The sequence below is a fragment of the Marmota monax genome, unplaced genomic scaffold, assembly GCF_021218885.2.
Source record: "Marmota monax isolate L192 unplaced genomic scaffold, Marmota_monax_Labrador192_F-V1.1 WCK01_AAM20220418_F8-fsc00010, whole genome shotgun sequence".
NCBI lineage: Eukaryota > Metazoa > Chordata > Mammalia > Rodentia > Sciuridae > Marmota > Marmota monax.
In genome coordinates, this window is record NW_026692321.1 from 21,922,915 (window position 1) to 21,936,588 (window position 13,674).

At 49.7% G+C, this 13,674-nt stretch overlaps 1 protein-coding gene across 2 annotated transcripts in view; it reads left to right on the plus strand.

Moving 5' to 3' along the window:
• The first annotated feature begins 85 nt into the window (after positions 1–85).
• Lbh (LBH regulator of WNT signaling pathway) overlaps positions 86–13,674 on the plus strand; it is a 30,251-nt gene continuing 16,662 nt past the window's right edge. Inside the window, exons 1-2 of one of the 2 annotated variants that reach the window (XM_046441568.2) lie at positions 86–186; positions 7,614–7,716. In XM_046441568.2, the coding sequence (XP_046297524.1) occupies positions 7,639–7,716 (78 nt within the window). In that variant the 5' untranslated portion in view covers positions 86–186; positions 7,614–7,638. Of the gene's footprint in view, positions 187–4,766; positions 5,015–7,613; positions 7,717–13,674 lie in introns of those variants that run through there. The other variant, XM_046441566.2, reaches the window with a different exon arrangement.

Consider the following 13,674-nt stretch of genomic DNA (forward strand, 5'->3'; position numbering starts at 1 on the left):
TTTCTTCTTTTGGTACTGGGGATTGAACTTGGGGGTGCTTAACCACTGAGCTACATCCTCAGCCCTTTTTATCTTTTATTTTAAGACAGGGTCTCACTAAGTTGTTCAGGGCCTCGATAAGTTGCTGAGACTGGCCTTGAACTCAAGATCTTCCTGCTTCAGCCTCCGGAGTTGCTGAGATTACAGGTATGCACCACCATGCCTGGCCTTGCTTGAGCATTTATAGAAGCAGCTTTTTTCAGCCTGATCAGAACCCTGATACCTAAAAAATAGATTTCTTCTGTCTGCTTGGATTGCTTTAGGGGTGTGAGACACAGAGAGTTCAAGCATCTTTCCTGAAGACGATCAGCAAAGTAAGTTGAAGGGTGGAGGAGTGTAGTCTGGTGGAATTGGGTTGCTTTGTGTTGTTGACTGCTAATTGCCCAATGGCTGAGGTGGGAAGGCACACATATTCTCAGACCTGTGTGTTCATTGCATGCCTTGTATCCAGATGGACACAGTATCTGCAAGATACTGGAGGATGTTTGAAGAAGATGCTGGGACACTGGGACCACAGTAGTGGCCACCAGGCAGAACATCGCTGCTTGCCTCTGATGTCTGCTTCCTAAAACCTGGAAACATCCATAAGGGACTTCAGAGGGAAATGGGGTGGCCTGTGACTGACATGAGTAAAAAAATCCGAAGCGGATACAATTACCTCTGCTGGGCTCCCTGTTACCCCCAAACAGCCTAAAAACAAGCCCTCATCTGCTCAGTGCTTTCCAGTTTACCAAGTGTTTTCACAACACTGTCTCATTTTATCCCCACATCAACCCACACACATTCTTGCCTTTCAGATTTCTTATGTACTCAAATGAGTTTCACCAAAAATTGGCTAGAAACTCCCCTCTCCTACTCACTTTTATTTTTTAAACCTCAAACCTTTGACTGATATCTTTAAGAAGCTCCCAGATTCCCAGAGTGGGAAACTAATTTATTCTGCCTTCCCTGCCCTACTGGATGGATACCAGGAGTCCTGGTCTTTGCTCTTGGAACCAACAGTTTTGTGTAAAATTCGTAGTTTAGCTATTAAAACAAACAAAACCACAGAGGCCACAATAAGTGTTGTTTTGTGAAAAAAACAACAACAACAACAACAACAGAAAAAAAACATAGGCTTTGTAACCAGGAAGCTCCAGAGTCAAAATTTGGTTCAGCCATTTGAGTGCCAGGTGCCATAACCAATTACTCATTTTCTAGAGCCTTGACTTCTTCATCTGTGAAGTGGAGCAGTAGTGACGGTGTCCAAGTTGTAGGGAGGCAGAAATGTAACAGATCTGGGTGCACTGCAGCAAATGTCACCCCTTCCTTCCCTATTTTCCTAAGGTCAAAAGCTACTTCGTGAAGTCCTTTATAACCTACCCAAAGTACTAACCAAAGTACCAGCTTCACTGCTACTAGAAAAATTTAATACAATACTGTCTTTGCAAGTCAGAGAGAGATACCATGTGAGAATATGTTGCTAAATGAATTTAGATAGTGATCTCTCTTTTTTTAACTAGATGAAAAATAGCTACATGCCTTGCATACCGGCACAGTTATAACTAAGATAACTCTAATAAGATCTTAAGTTCATTAGCTTTAGTCTTCTTTTAAAAAGTATTCATTTCGGCAAGGTAGAGAAGGAGCTCAACAACTGGACTTGTGTAATATTGGAAAGCAAGGTGCTTCTGATTATGCCTGGATTATTATTGAAAGTGAATTGCAAATCAACCCTTCCATCCCTCAGGACAAATGTGGGAGAAGGGAGGGAGTCAGAGAACTCTGACTGGGTGTTGAGTTCACTGATATGCATATAGTAGATGATGTTCAATAAATGTGGGTGATGGATGGAGGTGGTGTTTGACCTTTGCTGCTGACTCCTTGGCAAACACAGTGCACAGCGAAGTGTTAGAGTGGAAACAACATTTGACCAGCGGTTCGAAGGCCCAGGTTCCACCTATACCACTTAATAGTCTGGTGACCTTGGACATGCCATTTAATCTCTTAAGTGTCTTCTCACCTGTAAAATGAGGAGACTGGACGAGGTGATTTGGAAGGTCTCTTTCAGCTCTAAGGTTCTGGAACTCTAAGCAACTTCATTTGATTGAGTTTCTATTCCTTCATTTATTCAAAGGTAGCAGGGATAGAAATCTATCTCCTAGGGCACTGGAAAGAAAGGTCATTGTGCCTGTTAAAATGCTCTGTATCTTCAGAGAAATGAAGGAAATTCAATGATGGAGAGCATGCAACAGAGTGGAAACCTGGGTGTGTCTGCAACCCCTGAGGGCCAGAGCCAGACCAACCCTTTCTAACTCTATGATCTTTAGCAAGTGTCCTAATTTATTTCAGCCTCAGTTTGCACATATGGGGACTCTGAAGTTGTGCAGTCATAATCTTGTCACATTCTTACATTCTTTGAAAGCCAAAGTGTTGAAAATGCTTTGCAAAACTGAAAAGCGCTATACAAAGTATGGTTGAGAAATGGCTGCTTGTTAGTTGTATCAAGTTCAGCACCATGTCTCCATATTTTCATTTAGGGGACACAACCAAAGGCTTATTTTCCACTCTAATTTACTGACCGGTGAAATTTAGGTAAAGTGAGCAAAATTTTCTAAAGTGTAGGCATCAGATAATTGCCTCAATGACCTCTAATGTAAGGAATTCTCCCAAAGGCCAGATCACTTCTGGTGAAGGCCTTCCTTCCTACCATCTTCTCCAAAAGGAGCCCATTTCAACTTAAGATACGAGTGGGGGTGTGGGGGGTGTAAATGAGGAGGGTTTTTCTAAGTTTTAAAAATTTTATGATATTATTCATAAATATGAAAGTGTATCTATTATATGTAAAATTGATGTGACAACCTTTCATCGCAGGCCTTGCCAGGGAATGCTCCTGGGGAGATATGGCAGAAGGCTTCCATCCTGCTCACCCCAGGGCCTGGTTCAGGCATCCTCCTGGGAGGGCCTTGGAAAGTCCCAGTAGGAAACCAGATCTTCAAGCACTGGCTTCCCTTTTGACACCCCAGATGACAACATGTCATACCCAGTCAGTGACATTGAGGAGCTTCCCCACCCTTTACAAAAGGCATAAAAAGCCCTTCTCTTCGCAGTAACCCCACACTGGAACATCTCCATTACCGTCTGACCATAAAGAGTGGCCCTCCATCAGAACACCAGCCCCAACCCTGCTGCACACAGGTGGTGCCTTGCAGGACAAACCAGCTCTTGCTCTCGTTTGGGGGATAGGGACAAGATCCTAAATTTTCTGGTTGAAGCCATATTTTATCAAGAAGCACACTTTTTATTCCAGGTGAATATATGAATGACTGATAATAGCACCGTTATTTTAAAATTACTCTTAATGATTATTTTTATTGAAATTGAGTTTGGGGAAAACTGATGAAAATTATGAGGGCCCCCTCTTTCAGATTCCTCAAGCCCTGACACTGTTAAACCCTTACCATTAATCCCATCATCCTTTTTACCTGATGACTCCCTCCTCCCACTTTTAAGAACGTGTGTGTATGGATTCAATACATTCACTGCCTTTTCTTCAAAGAGCTGACTTATACTTCCAAGATAATTATTTTTGCTCGGTTTTTTGACAGCCACCCCCCCATCCTTTCCCAGCCCTGTGTACACATAGCTCAAGTTATTTTATAGGTAAAATACGTAAAGCTATTTTGTAGGAGTAATTGACGTAGAGGTCACAGAATGGCAGTCAGACTCCGGTGCAGTGGCTGTGGGGGCTAAGCAGCGCGAAGGCCTGGACAGACCCGGAGCTGCAATTCCTGGGCAGTGTGGGAAGCGTTGCTCTGAAGCTCTTTGTTTACGCTGTTATACAGCGACTCCTTGGAGCAGATACGGGATCCAAGACTAGTGGTGCGCGCTAGAGCACCGCCCACTCGTACCTCCTACCCGCGCCATGGACCGTGTGTGTGATGTGTGTGTGTGCGTGTGTGTGTGTGTGTGTGTGTGTGTGTGTGTCTGCGCGCTCGTGTCCAGTGAAATAACCCAAGAATGACACCACATCCTTTCTCCCACAAACAAAACCCTCCATGGATCCCAAGGCTGCGGACCAGTTCCTCGCAAATCTTGCGACCCCGCAGGCACTGGGTCCCCGACCCCCTGTCTCTTCTGCCTACCCACAGCGTTTATTGGTGATGCTCTCCTTTCCACGCTGCTAGTCCAGGATGGAAGGGTCGCAAGTCTGGCGCCGCGATCGCGGTGCGGCAGGGGACGATTCCAAAGGGAGGCCTACTTTGGGAGAGGACCGCTGAAGAGGGGTCCTGAGTGTGGGCTGGGGACGGTGAGTGGGTGCCAGGGAGGGCGCGGGGCCAAGCGGCCGGCCGGGGTGGAGGAATGGCGCCCTCCTTCGGCGCAACCTGGGCAGTCACGTCCCGAACCCTCCGCACGCTCAACCGTGCTGCCTTGGAGTCCCCGGGTGTGCGCAGGAAAGGGGCTGCGGATGCCTACGGGTTTGTGAGCAGGAAGCGGCGTTGACATTGAACTCCGGCCGGGTGCGTGCGTGTGTGCGTGTGTGTGAGTCGTGGGCAGGGGGCAGTGCTCCGAGCTGCAGCAAACCACGGCCCTCGGGGAACAGAGCTCAGTGCGCCCCCAGTCGCCGCCCGCGGGAGCTGCGAGCGCTGAAGCCATTCATGATTTTGGTGACGTTATTCCAGGAGTGGGCGAGGAAGGGCGGGGCCTCTCGGGGCCAAACCCCGCCCCCTCCCCTATAAATACAGCTTCCCCGGCTCTTTGTGGGAGCCGGAGCTCGGTGAAGAGCAGGGCGCTCGGTCTGCACCGCCGACGCCGCTGGCAGCCGGGCTGTCTGGGAAAGGCGGACCGGCGAATGCCCAGTGCTCGCGCTCGGCCTCTGCCGCGCCCGTTTGCGCCCGTGTCATCCTCACTCGGGACGCAGTGACCGTTTTTAAATCACAAGGGCGTGGGTCAGCTTTCCCTAGGACTTCATGTCTGTATATTTCCCCATTCACTGGTGAGTATCCTGCGCCTGCGGCGGGCGCCGGTCTAACGACCGAGGCTTCGGGGCCCGGGCACCCGCTCGTGCGGGCTCCGATGACACTAGCGCCTAGCGCTAACCCGCCGCCGGGAGCCCCTGAAGGAGTCAGCGTCAAGGTTGCAAAGGTGGGGGTGGGGGGAGGTGGTGCTGAGAGCATCCAGACAAAGGAAGTGAACTCGGAACCTTCACTTAAGTGACGGCTGGAGGGTGTGTGTGGTGGTGGTGGTGGGTGGGGAGAGCCTGGGGTCCCAACGAAACCCGGGTAATGAAACCCCTTATGCGGAGTCTGCAGGAGCGCGCGCCCAGCCTGGCGCAGGGGGCTCTTCTCTCCCAGAGCCCCTCCCCTTTTTCTTTTTTGTTTGCATGCAAGTCTCGGCGTCGAGGCCGGCTGCAGCGGGGCTGAGCTGGTGCAGCCGTGGCGTTTGCAGAGCTCCGGGGAAGGGAGGGGGGCGCGCTCCCCACACGTAAGCCACAAGCAGCAGGGCACACGCTGCACCCTCCTCGACCCCTGCCCTCTGCATAGTCCCTAAGATCCCATTCGCCTTTAAGTGAGAAGTCTCTCTCGCGGTGCAGAAATGGAAGGAGCCGGGGCGGGGGCTGGGGGCGGCAGAGATTTGCCCCTGGCCGGCGATGGGGGATAGGAAGGATGCAGAGAGGCCCCTGGTTGCTGGGACGTGCGCCCCGGCTGCTTCTTCCTTCCTGAGCTAAGCAAAGTGGAGGAGTGGCCGAGGTGGAGGAGGGGGGACGAGTGCGGGTGGCCCCGGAACACGCTTTCAGGTGCGGGCGTGCGAAGCCCGGCCGGGGTTAGGGACAGGCTCCCTCCCAGCCAGGGGAAAGCGGGTTCCAGCCTCGGCGCAGCCCTATCCCAAGCGCAGCCGAGCCCAGGAACCGGAAAGTTCATACTTCTCACTTCAACTTTTTGGGCCCGCGCCACAGCCCCGAGCGAGGACAGCGCCTCATATCAGGTGAAGAACCGAGCGTTAGCCCTGTGGGTGCTTCCCTGGTACTTTTTTTTTTTTTTTCTTTTGAGGGTCAGCGGCAGCCTTTCCAGGACCCGGGAGAGACTTGCCTCTTGGAGGGAGGTTCCGGCCTTTCAATCTAAATCCAGCATCTTCTCTTAGTCTCCCCTCCCCCATCACAACCCGCCTCTGTTTAGAGAGGGGACTGAACTCTCAGAACAAAGTAAAAATCCCCCCACCCCCGAGGCTTGTACACCCCTCTCTTCCGGAAGCCCTGCCCCTCTATCCCCTAATAGTGTGCAGGTATCCAGGTGCCTTATAGGTGAGACTTTGAAGGTTGGTGGAGGCTTTGTGCCTCTGGTCAAAATTTTGCAAGGTGAGTGTTAAGGCCCCTCAGGGATATTAGCTCCTGAAAAATTAAAGTTCAGGGTTATTTTATTGATCAGGTCTTCACAGTCTGCAACAGTTTTACCCAGACCTTAGCCCTTAACATAACATCTTAGTAACAAACAGGGCACCTGTGGCTCAGAGGTTATACACTTGTTCAGGATCATGCACTCTTAAGCAGCAGAGCCTAGACAAGAACCTATTGCTTCTGCTTCCAAAACCAATGTCATTTCTACTCTGTGTAATAACTAAAAAATGAAGAGGAGTCTGGTATCACTGCTTCCTTAGATATAGTCTCTAAAGCATGCCTCACTTTTTTTTCTTTTTTTTAAACCATGTGCACAGACATAATGGTGAAAATGCTGGGTATTGTGTAGCAGGTACCTGGATTTGGTATGTGGGTTTGGCATTATGCATACAGGACCCTGTGTGTGCCCATGGCTTGTGCAAGGATAATGGAACATTTGTATCCTGCTTAGAGAGTACAAAGCACTTTCACATGTCTGCAATTGGTGGGCCAGCTTGGCCCCTCTGGAAATTTCCTTTGCAATCAGAGTCCCAGTATCCTTAAGGCTTTTTAATCCAGGGGATGTTTTTCAAACTGCGAGCTTGCAGCTGCTGCCGCTGGGGCTAAAGAAGGGGGTTGGATGGCAGATGTGAAGCTTGCAGAAAAGCTGACCCCTTGGGGCTTTAAGTGGGACATTTTGCCAAAAGGAGCACTAGACAGACAGAGACATTTAGGAAGGCAGCAGGATTGGACTTTGTCTCCCTGAGGCTGGCCTATTATTGTTATTATGTAATAATAACATGCAGTTCCCCTTTGGAAATTCACACAAGGATTACTTTTGTTTTTAAGTGGAGGGGTGGAGGGAAGACCTGGCTGAATTGGTTTTAATATGGATACATGGACTCAGCCACCTACTGTTGTGGTTTATTCTAGTTCTGTCTTTAAAGAAAAATTCAGGGTTGCCCTGTCTTAGATGGGACTATAATATTCAGGAGAGTCAGAAGAAGAAGGTTTGCAGATGAAACTTTGTCACTGGACTGGACAAGGGCCCTGGTGCTATGGGTTTGGAAGGTTTGGAAGTGTGTGAGCTTGTTTTGGTGCAAGCATTGTTTTGAGCACCTCTTATCCTGCCTCCAGAGATTCCCCTGGTCTCACAGCAAGTGAAGGCTCAGAGGAGGAAAATGCATGCATTTGTTGACTGTTGGTGTGGATTTCTTGGCAGCCCTGACTATCTGAGATCGGCCGAGATGACTGAGGTAATGATGAACACCCCATCCATGGAGGAGATTGGCCTCAACCCCCGGAAGGATGGCCTTTCCTATCAGGTGAGTTAAGTACTCTTGCTTAGCGTATGGTGGCTTTTGCTGGGGCTGAAAGTGTTACAGAGCTGGGGACTTTAGAAAAACTAAGACAGCGTGAAGATCCTCTCTTCAAACCCTGACTCGTGATCAAATCAGAAAGATTTTAGACATGTTGCTCAGAGTAGTAGGAATGAGTTTACTGAAGGAATAGGAAAGGGGTTAGGGACATTCTCAAGGGAGAGAGTGGGTCCTCTCAGAGAGGAGAAAGACAGTGTGCCTGTCCTGCATTCCAGTTTTATTGGGGATCCCAGAGAAGTTTCCAGAGAGTCCCACCCAGGTTCACCTCTTGACTTTTGACTGACAGCAGGATGACATCAGACTTTCAAGATCCCACTGTCATGGCAACTCTAGGTCACCTTGGCCCATGCTGGCAGGTTCTAATTGGATTCTTAACCATGCATTCTTACAGATTTTATGGTTAGGAGGAATGACCCTTATCTCCCAGAGTTTCAGGATCTGGTCACAAAAATATCCCGAGTTCCTCTTGTCAACATTATCTTGGGCCTGCGTTTCTCTTGCAGTTAACAGGTAGTTTGCTGAGGAATGTAACATATCCTGTCCACTAAGGGCTGCAGTAAATTGCCTATTGGAAAGGAAAGCATGTGGGGTTCAGTACAGTGGGCCCGTTTGAAGGGGCCCTTAACCTTGGATTCCCACCATCCTCATATGTCTGTTTCCTAACAGAAGCACACTTGGTTTTGTGTCCCAAATCCACCTGTAAGAGCTGTGTGACCTTAAGGCCAGTCCCCAAATGCCAGGAAACCTTAATTTCTTCATCTGTAAAGTGGGGTATCAATAGACTTCACCTCATAAGATTGTGATGATAAGTCAGCAGGTGAGAGGATGGGTTTAAGGCATTCATAGTGCCTGGGACACAAAGTGTCCAGCAGACATTAGCCGCTGTGGCTGCCAACCAGCTTAGAGATCATCCTGTCTGGTGGATCCAAAATGCATAAAGACCATGAAAAGGAACAAAGTGACACTTTCACTCTCTTACCCCCAGGGGTCTTAACAGGCTGGTGACAGAGCACTTGTTACCCCTGGGGCAAATTGCTTTTGGATAGTCTAGGAGAGTTCCTAGGTTGCTAAATTTGGGGGAAGGAGGAGTTCTGTTTGTAAGGGAAGACTGTGAGGCTAGGGGAGTTTATAGAGCTGCTGGTCCAGGGAAGACAGATGGGGTGAGAGGGGCCATGCTGCAGGAATGAACCACATGCCTGCTGTGGACCAGGCGTTGTACACACATTGCTTGCTGTGCCACAGCTCAGAGGTGGGAGTTCTCACCCTGCTCCACAGAGGACACAGCCCCCAGCTGAGTTGGAGACGTGGCTCTCTCCAGCCCCAAGCCTCGCTCTTCTGATTCATGGCATGCCTCCACCTTGGGCTGGTTCTGGCTAGAGTCTAGACTCACTCTGGCTGGTCATCCTTAGAGCTGTTCCAGGGGCATTTATTTTGTAAAGAAAGAAACAAATAGAAAACCAGAGTAGGTGCAGACTGATGAGGGGAGAGTGATCAAAGGGCCAGGATGAAAGCTGAGGTTGGGAACACAGCTTGGACTCCCTTGGGAGGCTCAAGGAGGCCCCTTTGTTTTGTATCAATAGAGTCTGGCCCCTCCTGCGGGCTGTTAATGAGGATTCCATTAGCCTGAAGGGCTGAAAAGGCTCTTTCCCCAGAGTGGGTCTGAGGAAAGCTGTTGAGAGCCCCAGGGTCTGGTGGGAGGTGGAGAAGTTCCTGGCCTACCAACTAGGCTGTTTTTGGATATCAGTTTCCAAGCCTGTGAGTCAGACTGAATCTTTTTGTGGCTACAGGTGAGATTTTCTTTCATTTCAGGGTTTTAGATTTCCATCACAGAACCTTTCCAAACACAGTCATTGACTTCTTGCATGTGTTTTTTTACACTCTCCTTTAAACAAGTCCCAGGATAAAGGGCCAGGCACTGCAGGACAATTTTCTCAGCCCTTCAAGTGCTCCAGGCCCTTCTGCAGCATCTGAGGGTTGGTGCAGGTGATGATGGAGGAAGGGGCTGCCATGCTGGGTGAGGAAGACTTACTTGGGGCTGCAATACTGAAGGAAATAAAGTCACCTCTGGGCTCCTGTGATATCACAATAATAAGAAAAAATTACTCTAGTGTTCCCTTATGGTGCTGGACCAAGAGCCCAGTTCTCACAGCCCCCAGGAAATCTGTCTCTGCCCCTTGGGTGAGGACTATTACCCAGTGCCAAAAGATCCTGCCTGGAACTTCAAAGCACTCTGTCAACAAAATGATTTCAGAAAGGGCTCTTGGTTGTGTAATGAAGAGAAAGGGGAGAAATTATACTGTTTGACCAAGTACACAGGCAATCTGGTCATTCTAGATATGGGCCACCATACAGAAGCTATGGTCAATCCAGGTATGGGCAGCAATGATCAAATCTGAGTTATAGAATCTAAGAAAGTCTGGAAGAGGGAAGTCAGAATAGGGCTGGGATTTGAAATAAAATGAAGGCTTTCAGGAGGCCACACCATGTATCATATAATTGTTATAGCAGCAGACACCCTTTGGCTCACCCCCGTATATGCCAAGTGAGAGACTCTGTAGTGAGCTGGTCTAACGATTCTCACGTGACAGATTTCTCTGGACCCACTCAAATTAGTGCTATCCAATTAAAAGCTTTCCCACCAGAGCTCTGGGGATTGGCTGGGCTGGTTCTTGGCCAGAGCTGGTCTCTCTGCATGCTTGGGCTTGGCTCAGATCTGGGGGTGGGAATCTCAGAACTCTGCACTTGGCTTTCCTCCTGAGGATAATAATAGTATGTGGCTTTTATTAAGACCTGCTTTTCCAAGGAACTGAGAGTGGGAAAGAGACATCAATCCCAACTTGGCAGATGAAATAGAATCTCAGGCTTGTGGTTTGACCTTGAAACAAGGTCATCAAATAAATGGCCCATTGGACTTTGTCAGTCATTCCCCCACCTTTCAAACCTATTGAGAATGAAGCTTTCCTGATTTCTCTGTACTGGATATGACCTTTCTTTCAGTGCTTGTGGCATTTTGTACTTTGCCAGGATGTTGTGCTGGGCTTTGAGGATATGCGTCCTACCTTACCTTCTCCTTGCCTGGGTCCTCAAGGGCAGGGGATGACTTACTATCACCTTTGTACCCTGCCCCCACCCAGGGTACCTACTGGCTCAGTGCCTTCACAGAGCAGGTGCTAAGTGGATGGTGGGCAAGTCTCTTGATTCAGAAACTGGCCACTTTCATCTCTTTCCTAGATCTGCTCAGGCCCATGCCTATAAGGGTTCCAAGTGAATGCCCTTTTATCCTAAAAGATACAGTTTAGCCCCATCTTTTGTCTTTTGATAGTACTGTATTGCGAGCCAGTACCATTTGGATATCACATCAGATAAGTGATATCCATGTCTGCACATTTATTTGGCATGAATTATGTCATCCCACAGGTTGGGTGAGTAAATAGTTACTAGAAAGTCTGAGTACCTTTTGAGCAGGCTGTTGGTGGCAGCCGATTCTCAGAGCTGAGTGGGAGGTCTCCATGAGGACATTTATGACCCTGAAGGCTTTAGCTTCCTGCCTACACTGTAGGCCCCGAGTCACCAACCTGTGGGACAGGAATGTCTGCTGGCCATCAAAACAAGTCAGCGGCTGCCTGAGAAGCCTGCTCCTTCCATGGCTCCAGGACTCCAGGCATGTGGTGCTCGGGGATCTCTGACTGGGTCTCCTTTGATGCTAGGCTTGCATTGGTCTGGGCTCTGTACAGGGAAGCATCCTAGGGGAGCTTCTGGGCTCTTTTGTTGCTAAAACCCAAGAGGCACTGGGATTCTGATCTTGTTGCCTGACTCCCCCCGCCCAGTGCATGTAGGCCTCTACAGTTTTACCCACATCAAGGTCAAGACATAACTATGGCTTCTTGGTTTTAAACTGTCCTTTCTAAAGCATCCCAAATAAGATCTGATATCAGTATCCTTCCTGGGGACTCTTTCTGGGGATCCCTTTCTAAGCAGAGCACACTCCTGACTGGTTGCCTTGGTATTCCACCTGCCATTGCTCTTGATCATGTACTTCTGCTACTTGATATCATCTACCAGGCAGGCAGGCAGCAGACTTTTCTTCTCAGGGAGTCAAGGGACGCCACTCTCAAACCCGAAGGAGCAACTTCTTCACAGAATGCACTGCTCCGGTTCCCTGTGTGTTCCTTTTGATCTACTGAGCAGAGAGCTTCTCCATCTTCCCCTTCATCTCCCAGGGCAGGAGGGAGTAATCCAGGGGAGGAGGAGGGATAGAAGTGGCCCAGATGGTTTTGCCTTTGCCTGTTATTTGCTTCTTGACATCTCAGTGCCTCAGTCTCACTCTGTCCTGGGGAGGACTCATGGGGGCTGGGAATCGGCTCCCAGGGAATTGGGCCCTGGACAGGGTCTTCTGGCCCCTTCTGTCTCAGAGGCTCATCCACAGCCAGCTGCTCTCTCTTCAGAGCCCCTTGTTCTTTACCAGGAACAGTGATTTCTCTCTGGTCCAGGAGAGCACTGAACAGCAGCATTTCAGAACTGTCCTCATGCACCCTACACGGAGCCACCTTCATGAATGTCCTGAGCCTGGCTCACTGTGCTGCTCCCATCAGGGTGGGATGCATGTGTCTACATAAGGGCTGGGCATAGCTTCCCTGTTCCTGGGTTAGGGCCTCAGGAAGGTTGCTGCTCAGCAACATACTACTGTCCCCCTCAAGCCCCTGCATGTAGGTCACTCTGGGAATAACTTATCAGCTCTGTTTGTGTCCTCCTCCCGAGTCCTCTTGTCTCATTGGTTACCCCTGCATGTCCCCCAGAGCTTGAGAGGCCCCACTGAGCAACTGCACACAAGTCCCATGGTCACCAGGAAACCATCTTTCACAACATCAGACTTTAAAAAGGCACAGGAGTCCCTGGAGAGACATAAAGCTAAAATTCCAAAACACTTGGCAGGAGACAGCCAGCCACAGACACGACATGTTACTGGAATCATGGCAAGTTTTCTTTCTCCATCCCAACTCCCTCCACCGTTCTCCTGGGTAAAAATCACACCAGTGTGATGTATGAGAGGCAGCTCTGGCCGCTGGGTTTGGAAGCACAAGGAGCCCATTTCTCTGAGTGGCATTGAGCTGCCTCTGCACACACTGCATCCTTATTCACCTCAAGTCCACTTTGCATGAGGATCCAGCACTTTCCTCCTATACTCAGAGCCTGCTGTGGAAGGCCCCTGGATCAGGCCGCAGAAGGCTGGAATTGTTCCCATGGGAGAAGTCTCCCTCTCCCCCTTCCCCTGTGGGCACAACAGTGGGTCTGTGCCCAGCCAGGGAGAGAACAAGCTTCCTTCACTGCCCAGCCAGCCGGCTGCACACTACAGCCATACAGCCTCCTCTCAAAGGGCCCGTGTTGGCCCTGCCACCTCCGGCTCACAGTGGTTGGGTGTTCGTCACACCACAGAGCCAGAGGCCATGTCTTAGACTGTCTTTGTTCCTACAGTACCGGCCACGGTGTCCTATAAACAGTCACTTAATGAGCGCTGAATGATGGGCCGGGCCTTTCTCTCCTTTCCCTGCATTGAGAACCAGGCCTGTGCCTTGGCAGTCCCATAGTGTAGATTTTTATAGGGTCAGCATTTTCTGAGTCGACCCAGTCCCCCATGTCGGATAGAATGGAGGGTTGTACCGTGAAGAAAGGGATGAGTTTGGGTGGCGAATCTTGTGACTGAAGTCAAGAGCTATTCCTGGGTGTCTGGCGAATGTCCTGAAGTGATCTTTCAGGCCTGATCCTGAAATAATCCTCAGAGAACATGAAGATAGGCCCTTCATTCACACAGGGCCCCGACTCGCTGACGTTCCCTTCTTTCCAGTCTAGTAGCCACAGCGACACCTCTGTCTGCCTCTCACCTCCCCACCTTCCCTTCCCACTTTA